Genomic DNA, 24,637 nt, shown 5'->3' with positions numbered 1-24,637 from the left:
GAAAAAGCACTGATTTTATAGACCTTATATGTACTGATTTTATTTATACTTTTGTATAATTTGGCATGACATGCTAGTATAATGGAAATCCATTAGGCTTTTTTAATATTTAAGTTGCAGACAATTCATACCACAAAGTCTGAATAAGGAAGCTTGATAATTTTGTCTTGGAAAACATGCTGTTAGCAGAGACTAGACTAAAATGTTTTAGCAACAATTTTTAAAATGACAAGATTCTAAAATGTGCAAATTATTAAACTGTGTTCTCGAAGGCTTTCACGGCTGGGATTTGATGGTTGTTGTAGGTTTTTCAGGCTTTTTTTACTGTGTTCTGGAGGTTTTTCTTCCTAATGTTTCACCAGTCTCTGTGGCCAGCATCTTTAGAGGAAAGCAACTAGAACTCTGTCTGTGTTCTGGTGTAGTGTGTGGGATTGTTGAGTATTTGTAGCTGTAGGAGCAGGTTTTCTCCTTTTTCTCCTGAAAAGAACAAAAACCTAATCCCACAACTACAAATACTCAACAATCCCACATACTACATCAGAACACAGACAAAGTTCTAGCTCTTGTCCTCTGAAGATGCCAGCCACAGAGACTGGCAAAATGTTAGGAAGAAAACCCTCCAGAACATGACCAAACAGCCCGAAAAACCTACAACAACTATTAAATTGGTTGTTGTGGGTTTTTCGAGCTCTTTGGCCATGTTCTGAAGGTTGTTCTTCCTAACGTTTCACCAGTCTCTGTGGCCAGCATCTTCAGAGGACACCACTCTGTGCTCTGGGAATTAATTAAATTGTTGTTAAGAATTGCCGGCTTCTATCAATATATTTGCATGTCTTTAGATTAAAACAGTATCTTATCGTTCCTTGATTTAAAATATGATGGTTTTTGGAGGCTATTGTGACATCAAGGTGGACACCTCGGTTTGGAAAGATGGGTACAGTGGAAGAAGGCAAATATGGGAAAAAAAACTAGTAAAAAAGGAAAAAGAATGTAGAAATGCAAAGAGCTGAAGGAAGTAACAACAGAAGTTTCTGAGTACTGGGTGGGGCAGAGTAGGGTGCCTGTGCCATGCATCTAGAGCTTGGAAGTAACTATCTTACACATGAGTTAGTTGTAATTAATTCCTTTGTATAATAGCTAAAGTATAGTTATGATATTCAGTGCAGTGTAGCGGATAAAGTGACAGACAAAGACTCAAGAGTCCTGCAATTGAATCCCTACTTGACCACAGAAACTTGCTGGGGTTGGGTTAGAACTAGTAAAAACAATCTTTAAATATCTGCCTTATTCTGAAAGTCCTATTACCATACTATAGATTGGTTCGTTCTTGACACACGTATGGTTCGTTCTTGACACACGTAACATAAGGTATGGTTATATACATACTACTGCAATGTAGTGAGGAAGCACATGACTTCTTTTGTGGTGTATCTAGAACTGGTTTGGGGGGGGTGTTTTAAAGAGACAAAGTTTAGTTTTTAGTTTTTTTAAAAAAAATGAGAAATAAAAGGCTGTAATTAACTATTATTACAAAAAAATTCCCAGGCTCTACCTTCCATCAGTTATTTTGCCACCTCTGCATTTTAAATAGTGGTGTTTTATATGGCAGCCTACCTCGACTTGGTGCCTTCCAAAGCTAGCTGGTCCGATGGGAATTGCAGTTATAACTTAGTAGCTCTAGCACTTCACAAATAATACAGTATTTAAAAACTAAGAGTACTATTTATTCTTTTCGTTTACTTTGGGAATGCCCAAAACCCTTGGAAGAGCAAGGCTTTAGAACTACTGCTGCAGATAACCTTGTGTGTGAAATTAAAACTACAGTAGTTGCAAGGTTCTGATTCATTTTCGTATTCCCTATTTAAATGAATTCGTTTTCCAGCCGTTGAAGAGTCTTTGGCACAAGAGGTCTGTATTTAAACGCGTTCTTTCCAAATCCCAATAAAGCCGGCGTTTTTGCGAAATATTTTCTCGTTTTTTTTAAAGCGACTCTGGGAAAGAGCCTAAAATCGGGAGAGGGCGTTTTTTTAAGAGGGGCGGGCAAATGCAAACTAGGATTGGAGTTTTAATAGCCTTAAGAGCTCTGTGTGCGTTTGCCTGTGTGTGTACCTAAGGGAGAAGGTATACACCTCCGTTCAGCCTGAGGAAGAAGGCAGAGTTTGCCTGAGGTGAGCCCGAGGAGCGGCCAAAGGAGCGCCAAAATCTGCTTAGCAACCTGGTCCTGCAGTAGCCCGCAGGGCGTTTCCGTGCGCCGGTCCCCTCCCCTCAGTCCGCCTGTATCCCTGCATTCCCTGCTGCAAGGCCAGCAGCTGCCGCTTGTAAAAGCATCCCTACTAGCCTATACGGGTCTCTCCTCCCTCTCTCTCTCTCTCGTTCCCAATAGCTGCCGGCCTCGGCTGCCTCTCTCTCTCTCTCTCTTTGCAGCTTTGCTCGCTCAGAGGCTGGAGACGGAGGGAGGGAAAAGGAAAAGGGGGAGAAGCCGCCATGTTGGATCCTGAGCCTTCGGTAGCAGCGGCGGCGGCGGCGGCGGCGGCAGCAGCAGCAGGAAGAACAGCCGCTTGTGGGCGAGGAGTCCAGGCGAGCGCCGTGTGAAGGGAGCAGAGAGGAAGAGGACGACGGAAAGGAGGAAAAGGAAGCGGAGGAGGGAGGGAGGGCTGCCTAAGCCGTGACCACGTCCTCGTTGTCGTCGCCCCGTTTGGCCACACGAAGGAGATGCCCTGACCGGGCAGCATCTATTCTTCCCCTGCGCTCGGGGGTGGGGGGGAGGAGAGCGAAAGCGGCAATAACACCAGCAGCATCTTTGGGAAGAGGAGCAAAAAAAAAAGGAGCAGCAGCATTTCTGACATTCTGAGTCACCCTGCCCTCTCCCCCCCCCCCTCCAAAAGGCAAACAAGGAGGAGGAGGAGGACACGCACCGACATGGAAGGGATTTGCTAGGATTATTATTAGCCCAGCCTTCTCTTAGCTGGGCGTATTGATATTTAAGGGGGAGAAAATACTGTGGGGTTTTTTTTCCTCTCTCCCCCACCCCACCCCTCCAGTACGTCGGGCAGAGGATGTTTAGGAAATGAAGCCTTCACGTTTATTTTTGGCTAGCTGAAGCGCCTCAAGAGAAGCCTCGCTGGGCATGGAAGCGAAGACGAGCGAGCCTTCCGCAGACAGGCAGCCCTGAGCAAGAAAGGCTCTGTTTCTGGGGACTTTTCTTCTCTTCTCCCCCCCCCCCCCACATCTCCCCACCCCCACTCTCAGAAGAATTGCCACTGATGCATTTTCCAAGGGGTGGTGGAGGTGGAGGTGACGGAGGCCGCGGCGGCGGGGAAGGTGGAGGCGGCGGCGGATCGGCTCCCGCACTAGACCTTCCCAACGTTATGCATTTTGTTTTGTGCTTCCCCGTTTTCCAATGTCTTTCTGCGGCTCTTCCCTCGGAAGTGCGTTGCTGATACCAGTCGAATGGGGATTTTATACTTCAATGATGGAGTAGGATTCATTTCAGGATTATGTTGCATGATCTGAATTTTGAATGAAGGAGGAGACCTTTGGGGGGGGGCGAAAAAGCTATCGATCTAGTCGATGAGGGAAGAGAGGATTCCGTCTTGGGTTGAATTTTTTAATTATTATTATTATTTAAATGTACAAAGTATATATTTTCTCTTCTTTTAAATGTATTAAGAGATTTTAGGATAATTATTTTTCTTTAATATTCTGTATACAGTATACTGCAGATGTGTGTGGAAAAACCAACCAAGATATAGGTCTCAGAATGGGAATTCTGAGATGGATTGTACATTCAGCACCAACCCAACAACACTGACTTTTCAAGATATATTTTTAGAAACTAATCCTTCTAATGTTTTAGATTTTCCAAAAATAACTAATATTAATACTAATAATTAAGAGAGAAGGCCTGTTGAAAACTGAAGCAACCATGTCTGGAGAAGTGCGTCTGAGACAGTTGGAACAGTTTATTTTGGATGGGCCAACTCAGACAAATGGGCAGTGCTTTAGTGTGGAAACCTTGCTGGATATACTCATCTGCCTTTATGATGAATGTAATAACTCACCCCTGAGAAGAGAGAAGAATATTCTTGAATACCTAGAATGGGGTAAGTTTGACCATGTCACACCTGGAGTGCAGTCTTACGTTTTAATACTGTATTTCATTGGCATATCTTGGAGGCATCATGTGCCTCTTGCTCTTCTAATTTTCAAAACTGATGAACAGCCATAATTTTAAGTCAGGGTCCCAGATGTACGTTTCCCAGGAAGTGACAAATCTTCCTGGCCTTGGTGTCAGTAAATGTATGCACAGACTTTTAAGGTGCAGCATTTGAAGTTCACAACTTACAAAGCATGACAGCAACACATGATTTGAGTTCCCTCATATGTATGTGTGCTGTGTCATGGTGCCCATAGGAGAAAAACAGTGAAATACAGTAGCTGAAATGTTTGAAATATCAGAAAATAGAGTTGGGGTAGAGAGGGTTAAAGATATTATGAGCTGCAATTGACTTATCTCAAGTACTGAGAACAAATCTGAAACAGTATGGAACTGTTTTAGGATTTTTTTTTTGAAATGCAGGTGAAATCTTAATAGCTAACTGAACAATATTGGCATTGGGACAATGTAGTTATTTATTTCCTACTCTCTAGTAGTGGAGTACAGAAGATGAAGTCACACCAGAACAGTTCTATTGTATGACCTTCAGATGTCAAAGTCATAGTCTACACAAGCATATTTTTTTTATAAAAAGACTTTGACAAAAATGGCATTAGAGAGGTACACCATTTTAAGAAGTGAACTGGAAAGTGGTTGGCTGGGTCTTTAACAGAAAAAAGACTTTTATTTCCACACTGCAATCAAAACAAATCCAGCAGACTACCAGTTTTGGTTCAGCGAGCAATAGTACAATCCTGAGTAAATTTAATTAAGACAAGTTTCATTGAGTTTTATGAGTCTTTCTCCCTAGCAGATGTGTTTTGGACTGCATCTCTGTTTTGGTTTTGGCACAGTTGAAAGCACTTGCAGTGTTAGGTTAGTTTGTATTCCTGGTTTGATACCTCTTAAAAGAACATAAGACTGCAACTGTTAACTTGGCAGCTTGAATGAAGGTAGGTAGTTTTTGTGATATGAAATGTTTTTCTAATTGAAAACATACTTTACAACAGATGATGTAACTACACTGAATGGGTTTGAATGAACAGATTAATGTCAGTGGAATAGGATAAATATATCCATGTTAGGTTGATGTAGGACCTATCACATTGAATGTACTTTTTCCAACTCCTTGGACATGATTCTTTGACAATCAAAACTAGAACTGTTTCAATATTTTAAAATTAATACTTTATCAGGAAGTTACTTTGAGCACTATTGAGAAATGAGGTACACTTCTGGAGGTTGTAATGCGTTTCATTTTTGTAGTTTTTAAATGTACAGTACTTTGTTTTTCCATTCAGCTCTTCTGCTTCAGAAAGATTTCTTTTTTAACTTCTGGTGCTCAATTCATAGTAGGCAGGTAGATGTAAGAAGGAGATATTTGAAAGTAAATAGTAGGTTAGTGCCTTGTTTATGTATGACCTAAAGGAACAGGATATGTAATATCAGGAGTGTTACTTTTTTGGATTCCTGTTTGCCCAGTCTTCTAGCTGCCCATGGTTCTTTGCAAGCTCTGATGAAGAATGATGGCAACAGTATTTCTCCCATGACTGTTTGGCTCAGTATGTAGTGTTTATATGATTGACTGCTTTAGGACTATGTAAAAATATTCTTTGCAAAATCACTGCATATCGGCATGTTCATCTTCTCTAGCCTAAATTCACAAGGAGTTGATGGGTTTAGTAGTGTTTGTATGAGTTAGAGCATCTTAGCTATACGTGAAATAGTCCAGTAAAATGGATCATTTTGTAGTAGTTAAAATGGGCTTGGTGTGGATTTTGTTTATTTCTTTCACAATTGGAAGACTTTATTTAAATATTTTTTGTTACACTTTTTAGTTGGATCTCAGAACAGTTTCTGTAAGATCAATTATAAAAGAGATGGTCCCAGACTACAGACTCCTACTCTCTTTAAAAAAAATGACACAAAAGTACAGGAAGGGATCCTTATGTTTCCCCAACCAGATCCCTTTGGAAGGCTTGAAGTTGATATGATGCACTGGTTAAGGATGGTCAGAGTTACAGAATATCAGGAAGTGGGAAAAGCAATACCTTCTGAAAAATTACAACATGCTTACAGCAGCCAGCTTGAATGAAAGTAGTTCAGAGGGAGGAGCGCAATGTAGTTGGTCTCTTAACAGACTAGTGGGAGGAAAAAGGCTCCCTCCTTTCTCCCACTGTGCTGTAGCCTGATGGAATGGCTCCTGCTAGATGACAGTGAACCCAGACAGTGTACAAATTGAGCTGCTGTCAGCTGAGCCAGTAGAGTAGCCTGCAATCTCACTTCTTTCTGTTTCAGCCTGTTTGTCATATGCGTTCTTTCCCTCCTACTTTCCATTTGTAGAATGTTCACACTGAAAAGCTGTAAAAATGTTTGGAGGTGTTTGTGTTTTATCAGAGGAAAATATTTTTAGTTAACAGGGACATTTCAGATTTTATTTTATGCCATGGTATAGTTTTCCTTACAAGCTTATTATTTTATATCTCTAAGGATTTATTTTATTTATTTATTTATTTATTTCATTTATACCCCGCCTATCTAGTCAATTGTGACCACTCTAGGTGGCTTACAACACAAGGATCATTTTCCCAGTTTTAATTTTGGTTCTCTAGTTTTAGTCTTATTATTTAAGTTTTCTGGTTTTAAATATATTAATGCTGAATTCATGTTCAGGAAAATTGGACATATTAGAGGAACATTTTGCGCAAAGATGAACATGATAAAAGACAAAAATGGGAGGGACCTAACAGAAGCAGAAGACGTCAAGAAGAGGTGGCAAGAATACACAGAGGAATTATATCAGAAAGATTTGGATATCCCGGACAACCCAGACAATGTAGTTGCTGACCTTGAGCCAGACATCATGGAGAGCGAAGTCAAGTGGGCCTTAGAAAGCCTGGCTAACAACAAGGCCAGTGGAGGTGATGGCATTCCAGTTGAACTATTTAAAATCTTGAAAGATGATGCTGTTAAGGTGCTACATTCAATATGCCAGCAAGTTTGGAAAACTCAACAGTGGCCAGAGGATTGGAAAAGATCAGTCTACATCCCAATCCCAAAGAAAGGCAGTGCCAAAGAATGCTCCAACTACCGTACAATTGCACTCATTTCGCACGCTAGCAAGGTTATGCTCAAAATCCTACAAGGTAGGCTTCAGCAGTATGTGGACCGAGAACTCCCAGAAGTACAAGCTGGATTCCGAAGAGGCAGAGGAACTCGAGACCAAATTGCCAACATGCGCTGGATTATGGAGAAAGCCAGAGAGTTCCAGAAAAATATCTACTTCTGCTTCATTGACTATGCGAAAGCCTTTGACTGTGTGGACCACAGCAAACTATGGCAAGTTCTGAAAGAAATGGGAGTGCCTGACCACTTTATCTGTCTCCTGAGAAACCTATATGTGGGACAGGAAGCAACAGTTAGAACTGGTCATGGAACAACTGAGTGGTTCAAAATTGGGAAAGGGGTACGGCAAGGCTGTATATTGTCCCCCAGCTTATTTAACTTATATGCAGAATACATCATGCGGAAGGCTGGACTGGAAGAAACCCAAGCCGGAATTAAGATTGCCGGAAGAAATATCAACAACCTCCGATATGCAGATGACACCACTCTGATGGCAGAAAGTGAGGAGGAATTAAAGAACCTTGTAATGAGAGTGAAAGAGGAGAGTGCAAAAAACGGTCTGAAACTCAACATCAAAAAAACTAAGATCATGGCCACTGGTCCCATCACCTCCTGGGAAATAGAAGGGGAAGATATGGAGGCAGTGTCAAATTTTATCTTCCTGGGCTCCATGATCACTGCAGATGGTGACAGCAGCCACGAAATTAAAAGACGCCTTCTTCTTGGGAGGAAAGCGATGACAAATCTTGACAGCATCTTGAAAAGCAGAGACATCACCTTGCCAACAAAAGTCCGAATAGTCAAAGCTATGGTTTTTCCTGTCGTGATGTATGGAAGTGAGAGCTGGACCATAAAGAAAGCAGACCGCCGAAGAATTGATGCCTTTGAATTGTGGTGCTGGAGGAGGCTCTTGAGAATCCCCTGGACTGCAAGGAGAACAAACCTATCAGTTCTAAAGGAAATCAACCCTGAATGCTCACTTGAAGGACAGATCCTGAAGCTGAGGCTCCAGTACTTTGGCCATCTCATGAGAAGAAAAGAGTCCTTGGAAAAAACCTTGATGTTAGGAAGGTGTGATGGCAAGAGGAGAAGGGGACGACCGAGGATGAGATGGCTGGACAGTGTCTGCGAAGCAACCAACATGAACCTGACACAACTCCGGGAGGCAGTAGAAGACAGGAGGGCCTGGCGTGCTCTGGTCCATGGGGTCACGAAGAGTCGGACACGACTAAACGACTAAACACACACACACGAATTCATGTTTTGAAAATTCTTTACCACTTGAGCTTGTGCTAAACTGCTATAGTCAGCATAAATGACAGAGCTGTAAATTCTTAGGGGAAAATGTATAGATTTTTTAAAATAAAAAGGTACAGGATTAGTATAATGTATTTGTATGTTTTTGATCATTAAAAATGTTACTATTGTTGTACATGTTCCCTGTTGACTTTGAAATCAATCTTAAAATATACTAAAGGTTGTTATTGAGCACAGCTTAAATTTCAAGTATGAATAATTTTTTCGGACATTCTAATGAGCATAATTACTTATGGTTATTAGCTAATGATTAAACAGTTATGCACGATTAGTCTTTCCTAATGCTTAAGTTTTCATTTGTGAAAGCAAAACGACAGACTTGATAATTTCTCCTTCATAATGGTTTCTCTTTTCCCTTTTCTTTATATTTGCTTTTCTATACAGTATTTTTATTTTATTTTAGAAAATATGATTACAAAATCTTTTAATACTGTGGTTGTGAATATATAAGTGAAGATGTTTCATTTGTGGTAGCATGTTCTGTTTTAGCTTGTTTGATCATGATTATAAATCCTAGAAATATATAGCAGAGTCACTGTATTTATTTGAATGTACTCTATTTACATGACTAGTTGTAGTCTGCAGTGCTAGTTGTACTTAAGTGGCAGAATAAGAACCTTTTCTTTTAGCAACTGGAGCCCGCCAGCTGGAAAGATTTGAGAATGCAGAGCATGTGTTTCTTCTTTTGTACAACCTCTCTTGTTGTTGATGCATGTACTGCTGGATACAGGGGGTTGAGAAAAAACCTAGAGCAGGAAAAAGATGTGTTAAAAGTATATTAATGTTTTTAAAAAATAATATCACATTTGTATTAAAAGAAAAAGTGAACAGTATCTGAATGAAAATTATACTTAATCTTCTAGAGTTACTATGTTAGTCCTGCTTTAAGTTTGTTAATAACATTCAAATTCAATGGCTTCTAAAGTAGACTTAAATTCTAATATTTACTATTCTATGGTGCCTTGCTGTGTTCTGTCACTTCTCATACACAAACTGCCTTGAGTCAGATCATATGTCTGGTCCTGCATTGTCATCTGTGGTTCTCTAGGGTTTTGGTGTAGAATTCTTTGCTACCCATACCTGGAGATGCTTGGAATTTCCTGATCTCCTGTTGCTGTTGTTTAGTCATTTAGTCATGTCTGACTCTTCATGACCCCATGGGCCAGAGCATGCCCTCCTGTCTTCCACTGCCTCCCGGAGCTGGGTCAAATTCATGTTGGTAGCTTCGATGACACTGTCCACCCATCTCGTCCTCTGTCCTCTCCTTCTCCTCTTGCCTTCACACTTTCCTAACATCAGGGTCTTTTCCAGGGAGTCTTCTCTTCTCATGAGATGGCCAAAGTATTGGAGCCTCAGCTTCAGGATCTGTCCTTCCAGTGAGTACTCAGGGTTGATTTCCTTTAGAATGGATAGATTTGTTCTCCTTGCAGTCCAGGGGACACTCCAGCACCACAATTCAAGATCATAATTTTTTCGGTCATCAGCTTTCTTTATGGTCCAGCTCTCACTTCCATAAATCACTACAGGAAAAACCATAGCTTTGTCTATGCGGACTTTTGTTGGCAAGGCGATGTCTCTGCTTTTCAAGGTTTGTCATCGCTTTCTTCCCAAGAAGCAGGCGTCTTTTAATTTCGTGGCTGTTGTCACCATCTGCAGTGGTCATGGAGCCCTAGAAAGTAAAATCTGTCACTGCCTCCATATCTTCCCCTTCTGTTTGCCAGGAGGCGATGGGACCAGTGGCTATGATCTTAGTTTTTTTGATGTTGAGCTTCAGACCATTTTTGCACTGTTCTCTTTCACCCTCATTACGAGGTTCTTTAATTCCTCCTCACTTTCTGCCATCAGAGTGGTATCATCTGCATATCGGAGGTTGTTGATATTTCTTCCGGCAATCTTAATTCTGGTTTGGGATTCCTCCAGTCTGGCCTTTCACATGATGTATTCTGCATATAAGTTAAATAACCAGGGGGGCAATATACAGCCTTGTCGTACTCCTTTCCCAATTTTGAACCAATCAGTTGTTCCATGTCCAGTTCTAATTGTTGCTTCCTGTCCCACGTATAGGTTTCTCAGGAGATAGATAAAGTGGTCAGGCACTCCCATTTCTTTAAGGTCTTGCCATAATTTGCTGTGGTCCACACAGTCAAAAGCTTTTGCATAGTCAATGAAGCAGAAGTAGACATTTTTCTCGAACTCTCTGGCTTTCTCCATAATCCAGTGCATTTGGTCTCTAGCTCCTCTGCCCCTTCAAAATCTGGTTTGTATGGTACTTCTGGGAGTTCTCGGTCCACATACTGCTGAAGCCTACTTTGTAGGATTTTGAGCGTAACCTTGCAAGTGAGTGAAATGAGTGCAATTGTATGGTAGTTGGAGTATTCTTTGGCACTTCCCTTCTTTGGGATTGGGATGTAGACTGATCTTTTCCAATTCTCTGGCCACTGTTGAATTTTCCAAACTTGCTGGCATATTGAATGTAGCACCTTAACAGCATCATCTTTTAAGATTTTAAATAGTTCAACTGGAATGCCATCACTTCCACTGGCCTTGTTGTTACCCGGGCTTTCTAAGGCCCACTTGACTTCACTCTCCAGGATGTCTGGCTCAAGGTCAGCAACCACACTAGCTGGGTTGTCCGGGATAGCCAAATTTTTCTGGTATAATTTCTCTGTGTATTCTTGCCACCTCTTCTTGATATTTTCTGCTTCTGTTAGGTCCCTCCCATTTTTGTCCTTTTTTCATGTCCATCTTTGCAGAAAATGTTCCTTTAAATATCTCCAATTTTCCTGAACTAATCTCTGGGTTTTCCTTTTCTATTATTTTCCTGTATTTCTTTGCACTGTTCATTTAAGAAGACCCTCTTGTCTCTCCTTGCTATTCTTTGGAAATCTGCATTCAGTTTTCTGTAACTTTCCTTATCTCCCTTTCATTTTGTTTCCCTTCTGTGCTGTTTGATCTCCTACCAAAGCAGTAATCATGACTGCCCCTCGGTAGCTTCCAAAGTCACACAACAATGGATTGGCCCAGGATAGTCTGATTGTATCCATTTAACCAGCTGGATTGGATTGGGAGTATTATTCCTATTTTCACATGGGATGGTAGTGGCTTGCTGTAGGCCACTATAGGCATCCTTCAGTCTTGAGAGACTATGGTAACGTGCTCTGAATAGAGGTCTTGGAACAGAGTCTAGAGTGGTTGAGAAGGCCAATACGAGAGTGACAATCCCTTCCACACTGAGGACAAATACAATCTGTCCCCTGTCCAGCTCCTTGATTTTGCCCATTTAGGGACTGCCTCTTTGCCTCAGCCTGCTGGACAAGTGTCTCCTCAAAATGGGAGAGGCCATGATGCACCGCCTGCCTCCAGGCTGAATGCTTAGATGTCAAGCCGCCCAGAGTGGTATACCAGATGGGCGGGATATAAATCAATCAAACAAACAAACAAATAAATAAATAAAGGTTTCCCATCTGTTGAGGTCCATTGCTAAGGCCTTCAGATCCCGCTGAAGATAGTATTTGCAGAAGCTTCTGGATTCATAGTTCAGTCTGTTGGCTACATGATTATATTCTGTCTCCTTTGGAAGTGTTTACAATAGAACTGAACACCAAACATAGACCATAAATCACTGCACATAAAGTGTAATCACACACTCAGGATTCTTAAAACCAATGAATGTTTTTCTTGTGATTTCTGTATTTCATTCAGCATTTCATTTTTTCCATATGTCTGAAGAAGTGGACATGATCTATGAAAGTTCACATTAATATATAATAGTCTTTAAGATGCCACTTGTTTTTGTTTTGTTTTGTTTCTTTGGATTTTGCTTGATTATACTAGTTTATCATGTGTATGTTACATGCAAGCCCTTTGATAGTTCTGATGAAGCCTGGACCATTCCTCATTGTGAGTCCCTCTTTTATTTGAGAAGAGGTGTGAAATAGTATTTTAATATAAACATTAGCATGCTGAAAATTATTTGTAACATGCATGGCAGTATAGTTTTATTTAGCTTTGCCTTAAGGTACTTTAGGGTTAAAGTGGAGAGTAGGCATTAATTATTCGGTCAAGTTTTATACAATTGAAGGCAAGGAAATAGAAATACTGTATACTGACACAAGATTAATGTACCTTTGCTATTTCACTAGTGACCTTTCTGAATTACTAATTGTGTAATGCATTGACTTTGAATATTGAAAAAAAATAGTGGTACTATTCCATTTCAGGTTTTTGTGGAGAACTCACATTTGGGTTTATACTTTTAACAGTAGGGTTAGAATAGTAACATTAGACAATTATGAGTCATGTTTCACAAAATAATCACACAAAGTATTGACCTTCATTGGAGAATGGTTAATAAGTTGAGGACCTTTTCAAAATACATTCAAGTTACATAGAAAATTTTCATGGAAAATAAAAGTGATTATACACAAAATATATTGCAGAAGATTGCACATGTATTGTTTTCAGGATTGGAGCTGAAGTATGAGACACTGCAACACTGAGACTTAGAACATATACAGTAGTCCATATAATTATACTTTTCAATCAATGTTGTCCTTTTTTCATTCATATGCATGAATAAAGCATTGGCCTTATTGTAAGATGGACATCTTTCTACCTTTCTGTTCAATAGAGAATATTTTTATGAAGGCTGCAGGTTAGTACATTTACTTAGAATCCAGTGTGCCTCAGTGAATTATTTCAGAATTAGCATACATAAGCCAAAATCCTGTTGCTTAACATAGTAAATTGTACAAAAGTAGGCCATAGAATTAATAGGTCCTTGATGAGTCAGCTCCTTTGTAAGTTCTGTTCAGTGAAATGGACCTACTTTCGCTGTGATTTACTACATGAAAGTAAATCACAACTAGAGTAGATCCATTAGAATTAATGGAACTTATGGAGAAGTTGACTCACCAAAGCTGCATTGATTCAGTGGGCCTACTCTTGTGCAACTTACTATGCTAATCAACAGAATTTCAGCCATAGAATTGCACTATAAATTCTAGCTCACTTACATTGTTTTGACTGTAAACAAACTTCTGATGACTTGTTGAAAGAGATCAAGATGAACTTTAGTTTTGTACAGACTGTAGTAATGACTTAACTTCCTCCCTCTGCAGCGTGGCTGCATTGGAATGACTATGAACATTGACACCTGGAAATGATGTCCAGTGCTACACTGAAACTTTACCAGTCTGTTCTGTCAGTTGATTGATGGTGCTGGGGAAAGGTACCTGGCTTGGAAGTAGTTGTAATTTATTAAGCCTCCTAGACAGAGCTGTCGAGCTTAGGGATTGGAGGTTTCAATGTTACTCTGGCTCTGGTCCTGTCTTGATTGCTGGGTCCAGAGCAAGGGTCTCCAAACTTTTCACACGGGGGGGCACATAATACATTTGAGTAGAGTAGACCTTTGGTCTAGATAGGCATGATAGAAATCCAGTAAAATAAAATAAATAAAATATTTGCGATATTCTGGAGGGCTGAAGGTATGTGCGCGTATGTGCACACTCACACACCTGCCCACCTGTCTGCATACACAGATGGATGGGCTGGATAAAAGGGCCAGGCGGGCTGAATGTGGCCTACGGGCCGTACTTTGGAAATCCTGGTCTAGAGGATATAGCTTGGAGATACTGTTTCGACTCTGTGGGTTCTTTGCTGTGGCGTCCCACAGGGGTTGATCATCTTCCCAGTGTTCTTTTAACAATTAAATGAAACTATTGGGGGAGATAATACAGAGATTTGGAGTTTGCTTTCATCAATATGTTGGTTACATGCCATTTTGTGTCTTCTTTTCATCATCAGTGGAAGTTGTGCAGACCCTGGAGCAGTGCTTGACCTTGTCTGTGGAGTAGACCAGGGCTAACAGATTGAAATTGATTCTTGACAAGATAGAGATAATGTTGGGAAGGGAGTCTGTCTGGTTAGGAGGTATCCTGCCTGGTCTGGATGGGGTGGGTGTGTGTGTGACACTCTCCCTAAAAGACCAGATTCACAACTTTTGAATGGCTCTCTCCATGGAGAAGCAAATCTCTGCCGTGGCCAGGTCTGCCTTTTTCCATCTTCAGCAAATAGCACAGTTGAAACCTTTTCTGGACAAGAAATCTTTAATGACATTGGTCCATGCATTGTTGATCTCTTAACATGGACTACTGAAATGCTGTCTATGTGGGGCTGCCTTTGAAGGTGTCATAGAAACTTCAACAGGTGTAAAATGCAGTGGCTAGGTTAGTATACTGAAGTAGGATCACATCTCCCTGATCCTAGCATGCTTGAATTGGCTTGTTGTTTGCTTCCATAGCAAATTCAAAGTACTGGTGCTAACTTACAAGGCCTTTGATGATTTGTGTCCTCATTATCTATCAGAGTGTCTCTGTTTAAGATCATCTACCTGGGCCACCCAATCTAATCAGGCTTCACAGTTGCGAGTGGTCTCCCCTAGAGAGAGACACAGAAAACCTAGGAAGAACTAGGCCTTCTCAGTGGTGGCTGCAAAACATTGCCTGCTGATATATACAATATGCCAGGCTCCTGATCTTCAAGAAATGTGTTAAATCTGTGCTTTTTGAGCAGATCTTTGCTCCCTTTTACACTCTCACGGATCCATGGGTTTGAGGCTAAATTTGGTTTGGCATTGTCTGTGGGATTCTTTTTGTTGGTTTTTAGTATTTATGGGTAGTAGTTGGGTAGTTATTAGCCATCCAGAATAGTGCTTGGTAACTAGATGGGCAGGATAGAAATACTGTATAAGGAATGAATAAATGGATGAATGATTTTTGGAAAGCAGGAAGGGCAATGTGAAGATGACAGAGGACAGTAGGAGCCTAAAAAGGAGAAAGAAAAGGACAGAGAATGTGGTTTATAGAAAGAGATTGTATGGCAAAATGGGAAAGGTCCAGATCAGGCAGGGGTGAAGGAGCTAAACATCATCTCAAAACACCAAGGAGGAAAATAGGCTTTGGGAAGTCAAATGGCAAAAAGGAACAACTAAATGGACAGCTAATTTCCTGTAACAACCATTAGTTTAGGATGGGAACTCTTGCCAGAGACTCTGCTTTTATCACCTCTTGCAGCAGAAATTGTAGCTCCTGAGGCTCTCTCTGTTTCTTTCTCTCTCCCTCTGTCTCTGTCTCTCAGCACAGATGGCATCCAGATGGGGAGGATTGAAAGATAGGGATTCTCTCACAGATTGGCCTAGAAAGCATAAGATGGGGCTGTCAGACAAAAAAGTTATGCTTATCCCATGGAGGTTTGCTTTAAGGGGTGTAGGGGCTTCTACAGTATCAAAGCCACCGAAAAGATTCCTTATCTTGAGTTTATTTGTAGGATCCTATGCTATATTTAGAATACTTAGTTTTATTTATTTAAATGCCCTGTAGACAGCCTACCATGTTTCCCTGAAAATAAGACAGGGTCTTGTATTAATTTTTGCTCCAAGAAATGCATTAGGACTAATTTTTTTTTCATGTACAACAATCTACATTTACTCAAATACAGCCATGTAATCTTCTTCTGGTTGCTGCACAATGCTGCACAATGGTGAAGGGCGGAGTTTCACTTAACTGGTGCTTATTTTGGGGTTAGGGCTTATATTACATGCATCCTGAAAAATAACACTAGGGCTTATTTTCAGGTTAGGTCTTATTTTCGGGAAAACAGGGTACATGAGAAAATGCCATATTATAAAATCCAGATAAAAATAAAACAGCAGAGAGTAAAAATCTGCCAAAAGGGGAGTATATAAATAAACCATGTATTATCAACAAACACTGCCATCCTAACTCAAAAAACGTGCATGCTATAGGTGTAAATGGAAATCCCCTTCTGCTGAAAGAAATTGGCCTTCTGTTGGCTAATTTTAAAGATCTTCCAATAGGGGAACCTGATGGGAGAATGGCTAAATTCTGCTAGCAGAAATACCTTACAAAGGGCAGCATGGGGCAGAAGCTGAATTAAACCAAATCTAAACCTCCTTCAGTCTGGAGACACAGCCACTATACCAGGATAAAGTTAATCCAGGATGATGATAATTCTAAGTAATTTACAATATCCATGTCTGGGAGGGTTTTGGATTTTGGTAGTTGCATTAGGCCTGCTGTCAGCTTCAACCAGCCCTTAGCTATCTTGGTTGGTTAAAGTTGTGTGCCTGTTTGTAGTCTTTGAGGCGGAAGATAGTGCATTTTATATGTCCTTTTTTTGGGGATGACATGCCAAAGACCAAACTGCACATTATGATAAACTTATTTTTAAAAAAGTGTGCTTGAGCTGGTCACTTTCATTTTGAAGGCAAAGCAGCTGTATCCTCAATCCAGATTATGTTCCCTCTGCAAATTTCTTTTAGGAAATTCTCTCTGGCTGCTGTTTGCTATTAGAGGAAGGAATTTTTTATTGTTAAGCCACCAGGTGGCCCTATGATCATCTTCTTTGTTCATAAGAAAAGTGCTACTTTCAAGTGCTTTTTTAAGCGTGAGGGCCAAAATCCTATTAAATAAAGTACTTCAGTGTAAGGAAGGTGACATCATCTGGCAGGAGGAGTTGCTGGTAATTAAAGACTTCTTGCTTTGATCTGTGGCTTGTATGTCTGGTACTCAATGAGACCGATTGAAGCAGGAACTCTTTAATTACAGACATCTCCTGCCAGATGATGTAATCGCCCTTATGCTGGCATACTTTGCTCAGTTGGATTTGGGCCAAAGTCTAGTTTGATCATAGAGTATAGGATAAATAGTAATCCTCTGAAAGAAGAACAACATTGTTCATGTTAGCACATATATTTAAGCCTTCATCTAGAAGAATTTAGCAGTTCCTTTTATTCTGTTGTATAATACTGGCTGTGTATTTAAAATAAATAAAAGGAGAATGATCAGAGTTATTTTTTTCAAATTGCGTCAAAAGCCTCATGACATGATTAGCAAACTAACAAAGGCCCAGGCATTTCTGATCCTTAAGGATTACTCCAATATTTTGTTTGCAGGACAACAATATATAGTTGTAATGGTTTTAGTAAGGTATTTAAAGCATTATCTTGTATGTCATTCCTTGAAAACAATGAAGCTAGAATGTGTTGGGAGGAGCCTTTCTCATCGAAAGTAATCTGTGATCTGCAAAATATATGTAAGATGGCTCCTGGCCGAATTTTGATAGAGACTGATTTTTTTTCCTGATATGCAAGACTTATATACCAGATAATTAAATGTTCCCCCTCTTGAAGTGAAACTTGTGGTTCCATTTGTTGTCTTCGAACGCCCATACAGACACAGGCTTCCACGTTTTCCTCAGTGGCATGGAAGAGCAAAAGCATGTGTGTATCTACTTGTGCTCAAGTGGCAAAAATAAGAAAATGGATGAGGTGGGATCCATGTTAGGCCAATACTTAACTTGAAGTATTCCATTATCCCTTAAGAGCAGGGCAGGCTTTAGAAGATTTCTGGCAGTTTTTCTTTCAGCCCTGTCACCCTGGAGTCATTTTATGCTGATATATTGGCTGTTTGATGGGGATATGAAAGAGGACATCCTCAGTGACCCTCTCAGGCTCCAAGGGAGACTAGATTGACACTCTCCTTCCATGCTCTTCCAGCAATAGGCAAATACCCTTTTTAAAAAAAAAATGCAAGTAGACCTTTGATTACAGATTGCGGTAAAGTGGTCTTTTATTTTGTATGGGAGCTATCATTTTGTTTTATTTGTTTAAAATTGTTTTTAAAAGAAATTTTGTTTGTTTTAGTTCATCTGTTTTATGGTTCTACTTTTGAATGTGTTTTATTCATTTATCCATCCTCAATGGCCTTATTTTGATAGGTGCTACAGTATTTGATTTAGCTTCCAGAATGGTAGCAGTGTACTTTGTTGCAACAAAAACAATGGAGCCAGTTGTGGCAAAATAAAAGACTGATAATGTGCTGATAGCCATCTGAAAAATCGTGGGCTCTAAAAATGTGTTAGTCTGTGTGAAGTGACACAACCATTTATTTATTTATTTATTTATTTATTTATTTATTTATTTATTTATTTATTTATTTATTTATTTATTTATTTATTTATTTATTTATTTATTTATTTATTGTATTTATACCCCGCCTATCTAGTCATTTCGACCACTCTAGGCGGCTTACAACCATTCTTGTTTGTTGTTCTCTGCTCCAGCAAAAGTAACTTATACAGTAATTAAAAACATGTTTTCAATTCTACAACTTCTTTAAATGAGTGTAGAGCAGAGAGAAGCCATATGGCAAAAAGGAAGTATGTATGCCTTAGTTCACTAGTACTGTCTGCTCCAGCAATGCAGGTCACTTGTTGAAGCAGTTCAGTTCATCCACTCATCTGTTAGAGAAAAGAGTTTCAGAGAGTGCAGCATACCTGGGTATCAAAATATCCTTAAGGTTCATATCATCATCTTCTGGTTGCTGCACAATGGTGGAGGGCAGGATTTCACTTAACTAGGGCTTCTTTTGGGGGTAGGGCTTATATTACGAGCATCCTGAAAAATCATACTAGGGCTTATTTTCACGTTAGGTCTTATTTTTGGGAAAACAGGGTACTTAAAAGCTTATTTGATGTTGTCAGTCAGTTGCAAGCATTGCTGTATTTAGCTTCATCTAGTCTAAGGATACAAACTGAGTAATTTGGTGCAGGTTCTTTAAAAGATAATTAAGGTTCATTACTTGCTCTTCTATAATTCTGATGAGAAAGATGCAAAAGAATTAGAGAATTCTGTCTGTCTGTCTGACTGACTGACTGACTGACTAATTCATATACCACCCCATTATGCAATGCACTGTTCTAGGCAGTTTACAACATAATAAAATAAGCAGACATAAAACAGTAAAATTATAAATCAACAGTGGGAGAAATAAAGCAATCAAAGAAATAAAAACAAATGGCACCAAAAGACATTATTTCTGTGACAACAGAACAAGAAGCATGAAGTCATGCAAGGTCATTGTGGAAGACCTCCCTGAAAAGCAGCATTTTAAGCTGTCTTCTAAACATTAGCAGGGAGACAGGCCAGGCAAAACAACCCCAGAAGCTGGTTCCACAGAGTTGGTGCTACCACAAGGAAGGCAAAACCTCTTGAAGATGGCTTCTGGGCCTCCCTCGGAGTGGCAACCTGGAGTAGCATTAGCCTGGGAGGATCTGGTGAGTCAGGCAGATGACATTGGGGAGAGATCTGGGACACATTGGGTAACCAGTGGAGACAATCTAGAACTGGAGTGATATGATCAAATTTGTTCACACCTGCTACCAGTCTGGCCACCACATTGTGTACCTGCTGTAGTCGCTGGCTGAAGAGAAGCCCCATGACCAGTGCATGCACAAGTGTCCTGAGGGAACTCTCATCTAGGCAGGGTGGTTAGGTGATAAGCCTCAGTTAGTAAAGGCAAATTTTAGATATAATGGCCAAAATCTATTAAGTTGTGGCTAGAGCAGAATTAATGAATTAGTGGTGATTTATTAAGTCAACTCCTTCCGAGGTTCCATTGATTCAATGGGCCTCCTCTAGTTGTGACTTTATACTGGATTTCGGCCATTGTTTGCCATATTGAATTTTCCGGCTCCAGGGCTAGGAGGTTATTTTACTGATGTAGTTAAAATGCTTGTAATATGACGATAAACCTTTTGAAAGTGTGACTGAACTTGGTAAATCAGGTGCAATCTATTGCAATTTGTAGCTTTTTTGATCTGGGTTTTCATTCACGACTCTGAATTTAGTAAGATATGTTTTTTAAAAATCCCATCCATTTAGATGGATAAGCTTCTTGAGCAGATTATCACTATGGTTATCTCATTCAGAACAAACCAAGACTTAAAGTTATGGGAAATGATGGTTGACTAACAGAGGACATCATGTGTCGGTGTAGGTTGACAGTGCTGGAATTTGTGTTGGAATGTGGAGAACTTGGGAATCCTCAGTTCACTGAATAGGGTAAAGTAATGTATCATCCCCAGCCTTATACCTCCTGCAAACCTACTTTGTGAAACAAGTAACAATTGAATGTAAGCAAGTTGTGTAGCACTGTGCCACTGCCAGTTGAATGACACCGGTAACAGAATTAATCCCCTTTGCAATCCACTCTGTAACGATTTAGGAAGGAATACAGGGAACAGGAAAAGCCCCCTGGCATGTTTTGTAAGGGGAAGACGTTAAAAGTATAAACTAATTATGAAATTAACCACTGCATGAAAATGAGAGTGTATTCAGTGTGCTGTGAGTGATGCCCAGACAAGAGGCTTTGTGAATGTTGTTCTGTTGTCCATATCCTCTATGGGATCTTGAATATCATGGTAGAAAGGTTAACAAAAAAAAGAAGAGAGAAAACAAAGCGGAAATACACACACATATACACAGATTAATGGTTCAGAATTCTAATTCAAACTTCATGCAAGTTTGAATTAGATACAATATCCATGTGGCAATATTGTATTCATTTGATATGTGTGTTAAAACTTGTCATGAATTTTAGCAATGGGACCATTTAATACCACATGTTTTGTGAAGTGCCAAATTGAGGGAGGAAAGAAGAATAAGAAAATCCAGACTTGCCATAAGAGGCACCGATACAATTGCATTCACGATGGACTGGATGAGGGCAAACAATCTGAAACTTAATCCAGACAAAATAGAGATGCGCCTGGTCAGTTGTAAAGCAGATCAAGGAATAGGGTTGCAGCCTGCGCTGGATGGAATTACACTTCCTCTGAAGTGGGGTGCTCCTGGATTCATCTCTGAACCTTGAATGCCCAGGTTTTGGCAGTGGCCAGGAGTGTCTTTGCACAGTTAAAACTAGTGCACCAGCTGAGCCCATTTCTTCAGAGGCCTGATCTGGCCACAGTGACACATGTCCTAGTTACATCTTGGCTGGATTACTGTAACATGCCCTATGTGGGGATCCCTTTAGAAATTGGAAACTTCAGTGAGTCCAGAATGCCCCAGCCAGATGACTAAGTGGGGCTGGTTAAAGGGAACATATACGAGGGGGTGCTGATAAGTATTGAGCCTTTCCCAGAAAAAAAATTGAGCTAGGAAGCTGTAACTGCCACAGTATCCTACACATTCCCCCAGGAAGTCAATGCACTTGCGATATCTGTCTTGCAGCTTCTTAAGTCAGGGTCGCTACTAACCTTTATCTTGCTAAGGTAAAGGCTGCTAGTAGATCATACCTCGCTAACCGGATAAGCGAGGCGTCCAACCAGCAGGCGGAGTTATTCCGTATAGTACGCGACCTTTCCGGAGTTGGTCCGGGTGATGGGCCTCCCCCTAGTTTTTCGCCGGACCAATTTGCAGCATTTTTTAAATCAAAAGTGGAGGCCATCCGCCGGGACCTCTCGCCTTTTTTGAGTACAGTGAGTCGAGCTGAGATGTCCAGCGCGCCGTCTTGCCCGGTGATTTTGGACACCTTTCAGCCTGTTACGTCTGATACTGTCTCCAGGGCGCTTGATCGCTGTCGTGCCACCACCTCCTCTTTGGACCCTTGCCCGGCCTGGCTAATCAAAGCGGCCAGGCCGTTAACAACGGAGTGGGCCACGGCTATTATAAATGGGTCTCTCCTTGAGGGCAGATTTCCATCTGCCCTGAAGGACACACTCATTAGGCCCATTAGGAAGAAACCTAGTTTGGCGGCGGACGAAATTGGCAACTACAGGCCCGTCGCCAATGTTTCCTTCCTTAGCAAGGTAGTCGAGAGGGTGGTGGCCGATCAGCTTCAGGCGCTCTTGGAAGAAACAGATGCCCTGGATCCATTCCAGTCGGGCTTCAGGCCGCGCCACGGCACAGAAACGGCTTTGGTCGCCCTGTGTGATGACCTACTGAGGGAGGCCGACAGGGGTAAAGTGTCCCTGTTGGTCCTCCTCGACATCTCAGCGGCCTTTGATACCATTGACCACGGTATCCTCCTGGGGAGGCTCTCCGAGTTGGGAATAGGTGGCCTGGCATTGTCCTGGCTCCGTTCCTTCTTGGAGGACCGCCCCCAGAGAGTCCAGCTTGGGGAGAGGGTCTCGGCCCCGTGGAGCCTCAATTGTGGGGTTCCACAGGGGTCGATTATCTCCCCAATGCTATTTAACATCTATATGAGGCCGCTGGGTGGGGTCATCAGGGGGTGTGGAGCTTCGTGCCACCAGTATGCGGACGACACGCAGCTCTACATCTCCTTTTTGCCAACCGCAGGAGAAGCCGTCCTGTGCCTCCAGCGCTGCCTGGGGACTATACTGGAATGGATGCAGGAGAACGGGCTCAGGCTGAACCCGGACAAGACGGAAGTGCTGAGGGTGGGCCCCCCCACAGTCGGGGATTTGGGTAACTCCCTCTCTTTTGGGGGGGTGACTCTCCCTGCTAGGGATGGGGTACGCAGCTTGGGGATCCATCTGGACCCGGTGCTCTCCATGGAGTCACAGGTGGCATCGGTGGTCCGCACCGCCTTTTTTCACCTTAGGCGGATAGCCCAGCTGCGGCCCTACCTGGAAGTGGGGGCGCTCACCACCTTAGTACATGCGCTCGTAATCTCAAGATTAGACCACTGTAATGCGCTCTACGTGGGGCTTCCTTTGAGGCTGCTGCGGAAATTACAGGTGGTGCAGAATGCGGCGGCCAGATTACTTAGTGGAGTGAAAAAATTCCAACATATTTCGCCCACTCTGGCCGCATTGCATTGGCTGCCCATCAGGTTCCGCATCGACTTCAAAGTGCTAATGCTTACGTATAAAGCCCTAAACGGTTTAGGGCCTCGATACTTGGCGGAACGCCTACTCCCACCAAGTTCTACCCGGGTCACACGGGCGAGCCAGGAGGTGAGGCTGAGGAGCCTAACCCCGAGGGAGGCCCGGAAAGAGAAAACAAGAAATAGGGCCTTCTCGGCGGTGGCTCCTCGCCTGTGGAATAACTTACCTCCTGACATTCGCGGAGCTCCCTCGCTGGGCACTTTCAAGAATCTATTAAAGACCTGGATGTTTCGGCAGGCCTTCTCATAAAACTATTTTTTGATTTTCTTATCTCTTTATTGTCTTTTTTCTCTTTTACCTGTTTTTGTATTGGTTGTTTATTTTTATTGTATTTTAACGTTGTTGTAAGCCGCCTAGAGTAGTCCTCGCGACTAGATAGGCGGGATATAAATAAAATAAATAAATAAATAAATAAATAAATAAGTCCCTGCAAATAACATTCTTCCGACTGCTGGTGTAACCACTCATTTGCAGCATTAGTTGCCTCCACAACACTCCCAAATTGTTGTCCCTTTCGGTGTTTTCTGAGTTTGGGGAACAGATAATAGAAGGAGCCAGGTCGGGAGAATAAGCTAGATGGGGCATCACTTGAAAGCCTAAGGAAGCTAGCTTTGCCATTGTTTCACCTGCAGTGTGTGATGAGGTGTTGTCATGCAACAGGATGACACCTTTGGAGAGCTTTCCTCTACGTTTTTCCTTGATGTTTTGCCTCGACTTCGTCAATAAAGCACAGTAATATTTTGCATTGATGGTTGAACCCTGCTGGAGGTTATCCACCAGCAGAACTCCCTTCCTATCCCAAAAAAACTGTTGCCATTTGCTTCTGCACTGACCTTTGCACTCGGAACTTCTTTGGCCTGGGAGAACCACTGTGCCTCCATTCCTTAGACTATTCCTTTGTCTGAAGATCATAACAGTAGATCCATGTCTCATCACCAGTTACCAATTTGCCCAGGAAATCTGACTCTTTTCTTGCAAAATTTTCCAAGAGAGACATCAGTGACTCCACATGTTTCCTCTTTTGTTCGGTTGTCAAAAGTTTGGGGATCCACTTTGTTGCCAGCTTGCTTATTTCCAAGTCGTTGTGGATAACGGCACCAACTCTCTCACGTGATATTCTCAGATATATAGTAATACTTTTGGCTGATATTCAGCGGTCCTCCATGATAATGTCATGGATGGCTTTCACATTTGCAGGCACAGAGACAGAAACAGGCCTTCCACTGGGTTTCTCACTTTCCACACCGAAATGGCCAGTTTTAAAATTGAAAACCCAACGTTTAACTGTTGTATATGAAAGGCCACTGGCACCCATATTTTGTGACA

The 24,637-nt window shown here is 41.5% G+C and overlaps 1 protein-coding gene across 17 annotated transcripts in view; it reads left to right on the top strand.

The window, feature by feature from the left end:
* The first annotated feature begins 3,308 nt into the window (after positions 1-3,308).
* Positions 3,309-24,637, top strand: part of CDC42BPA (CDC42 binding protein kinase alpha) — a 202,429-nt gene continuing 181,100 nt past the window's right edge. For all 17 annotated transcript variants that reach the window (XR_013540370.1, XM_078383006.1, XM_078383008.1 and 14 more), the window contains exon 1: positions 3,309-4,103. Coding sequence is in view for 16 of the 17 variants with exons in the window: in XM_078383006.1 (XP_078239132.1) it covers positions 3,926-4,103 (178 nt within the window). In the remaining variant the exon portion in view is untranslated. The remainder of the gene's footprint in view (positions 4,104-24,637) is intronic.

Source organism: Pogona vitticeps, chromosome 1 (genome assembly GCF_051106095.1).
Source record: "Pogona vitticeps strain Pit_001003342236 chromosome 1, PviZW2.1, whole genome shotgun sequence".
In the NCBI taxonomy this organism is placed as follows: Eukaryota; Metazoa; Chordata; class Lepidosauria; order Squamata; family Agamidae; genus Pogona; species Pogona vitticeps.
This window is presented reverse-complemented; position numbering and strand designations above follow the sequence as displayed.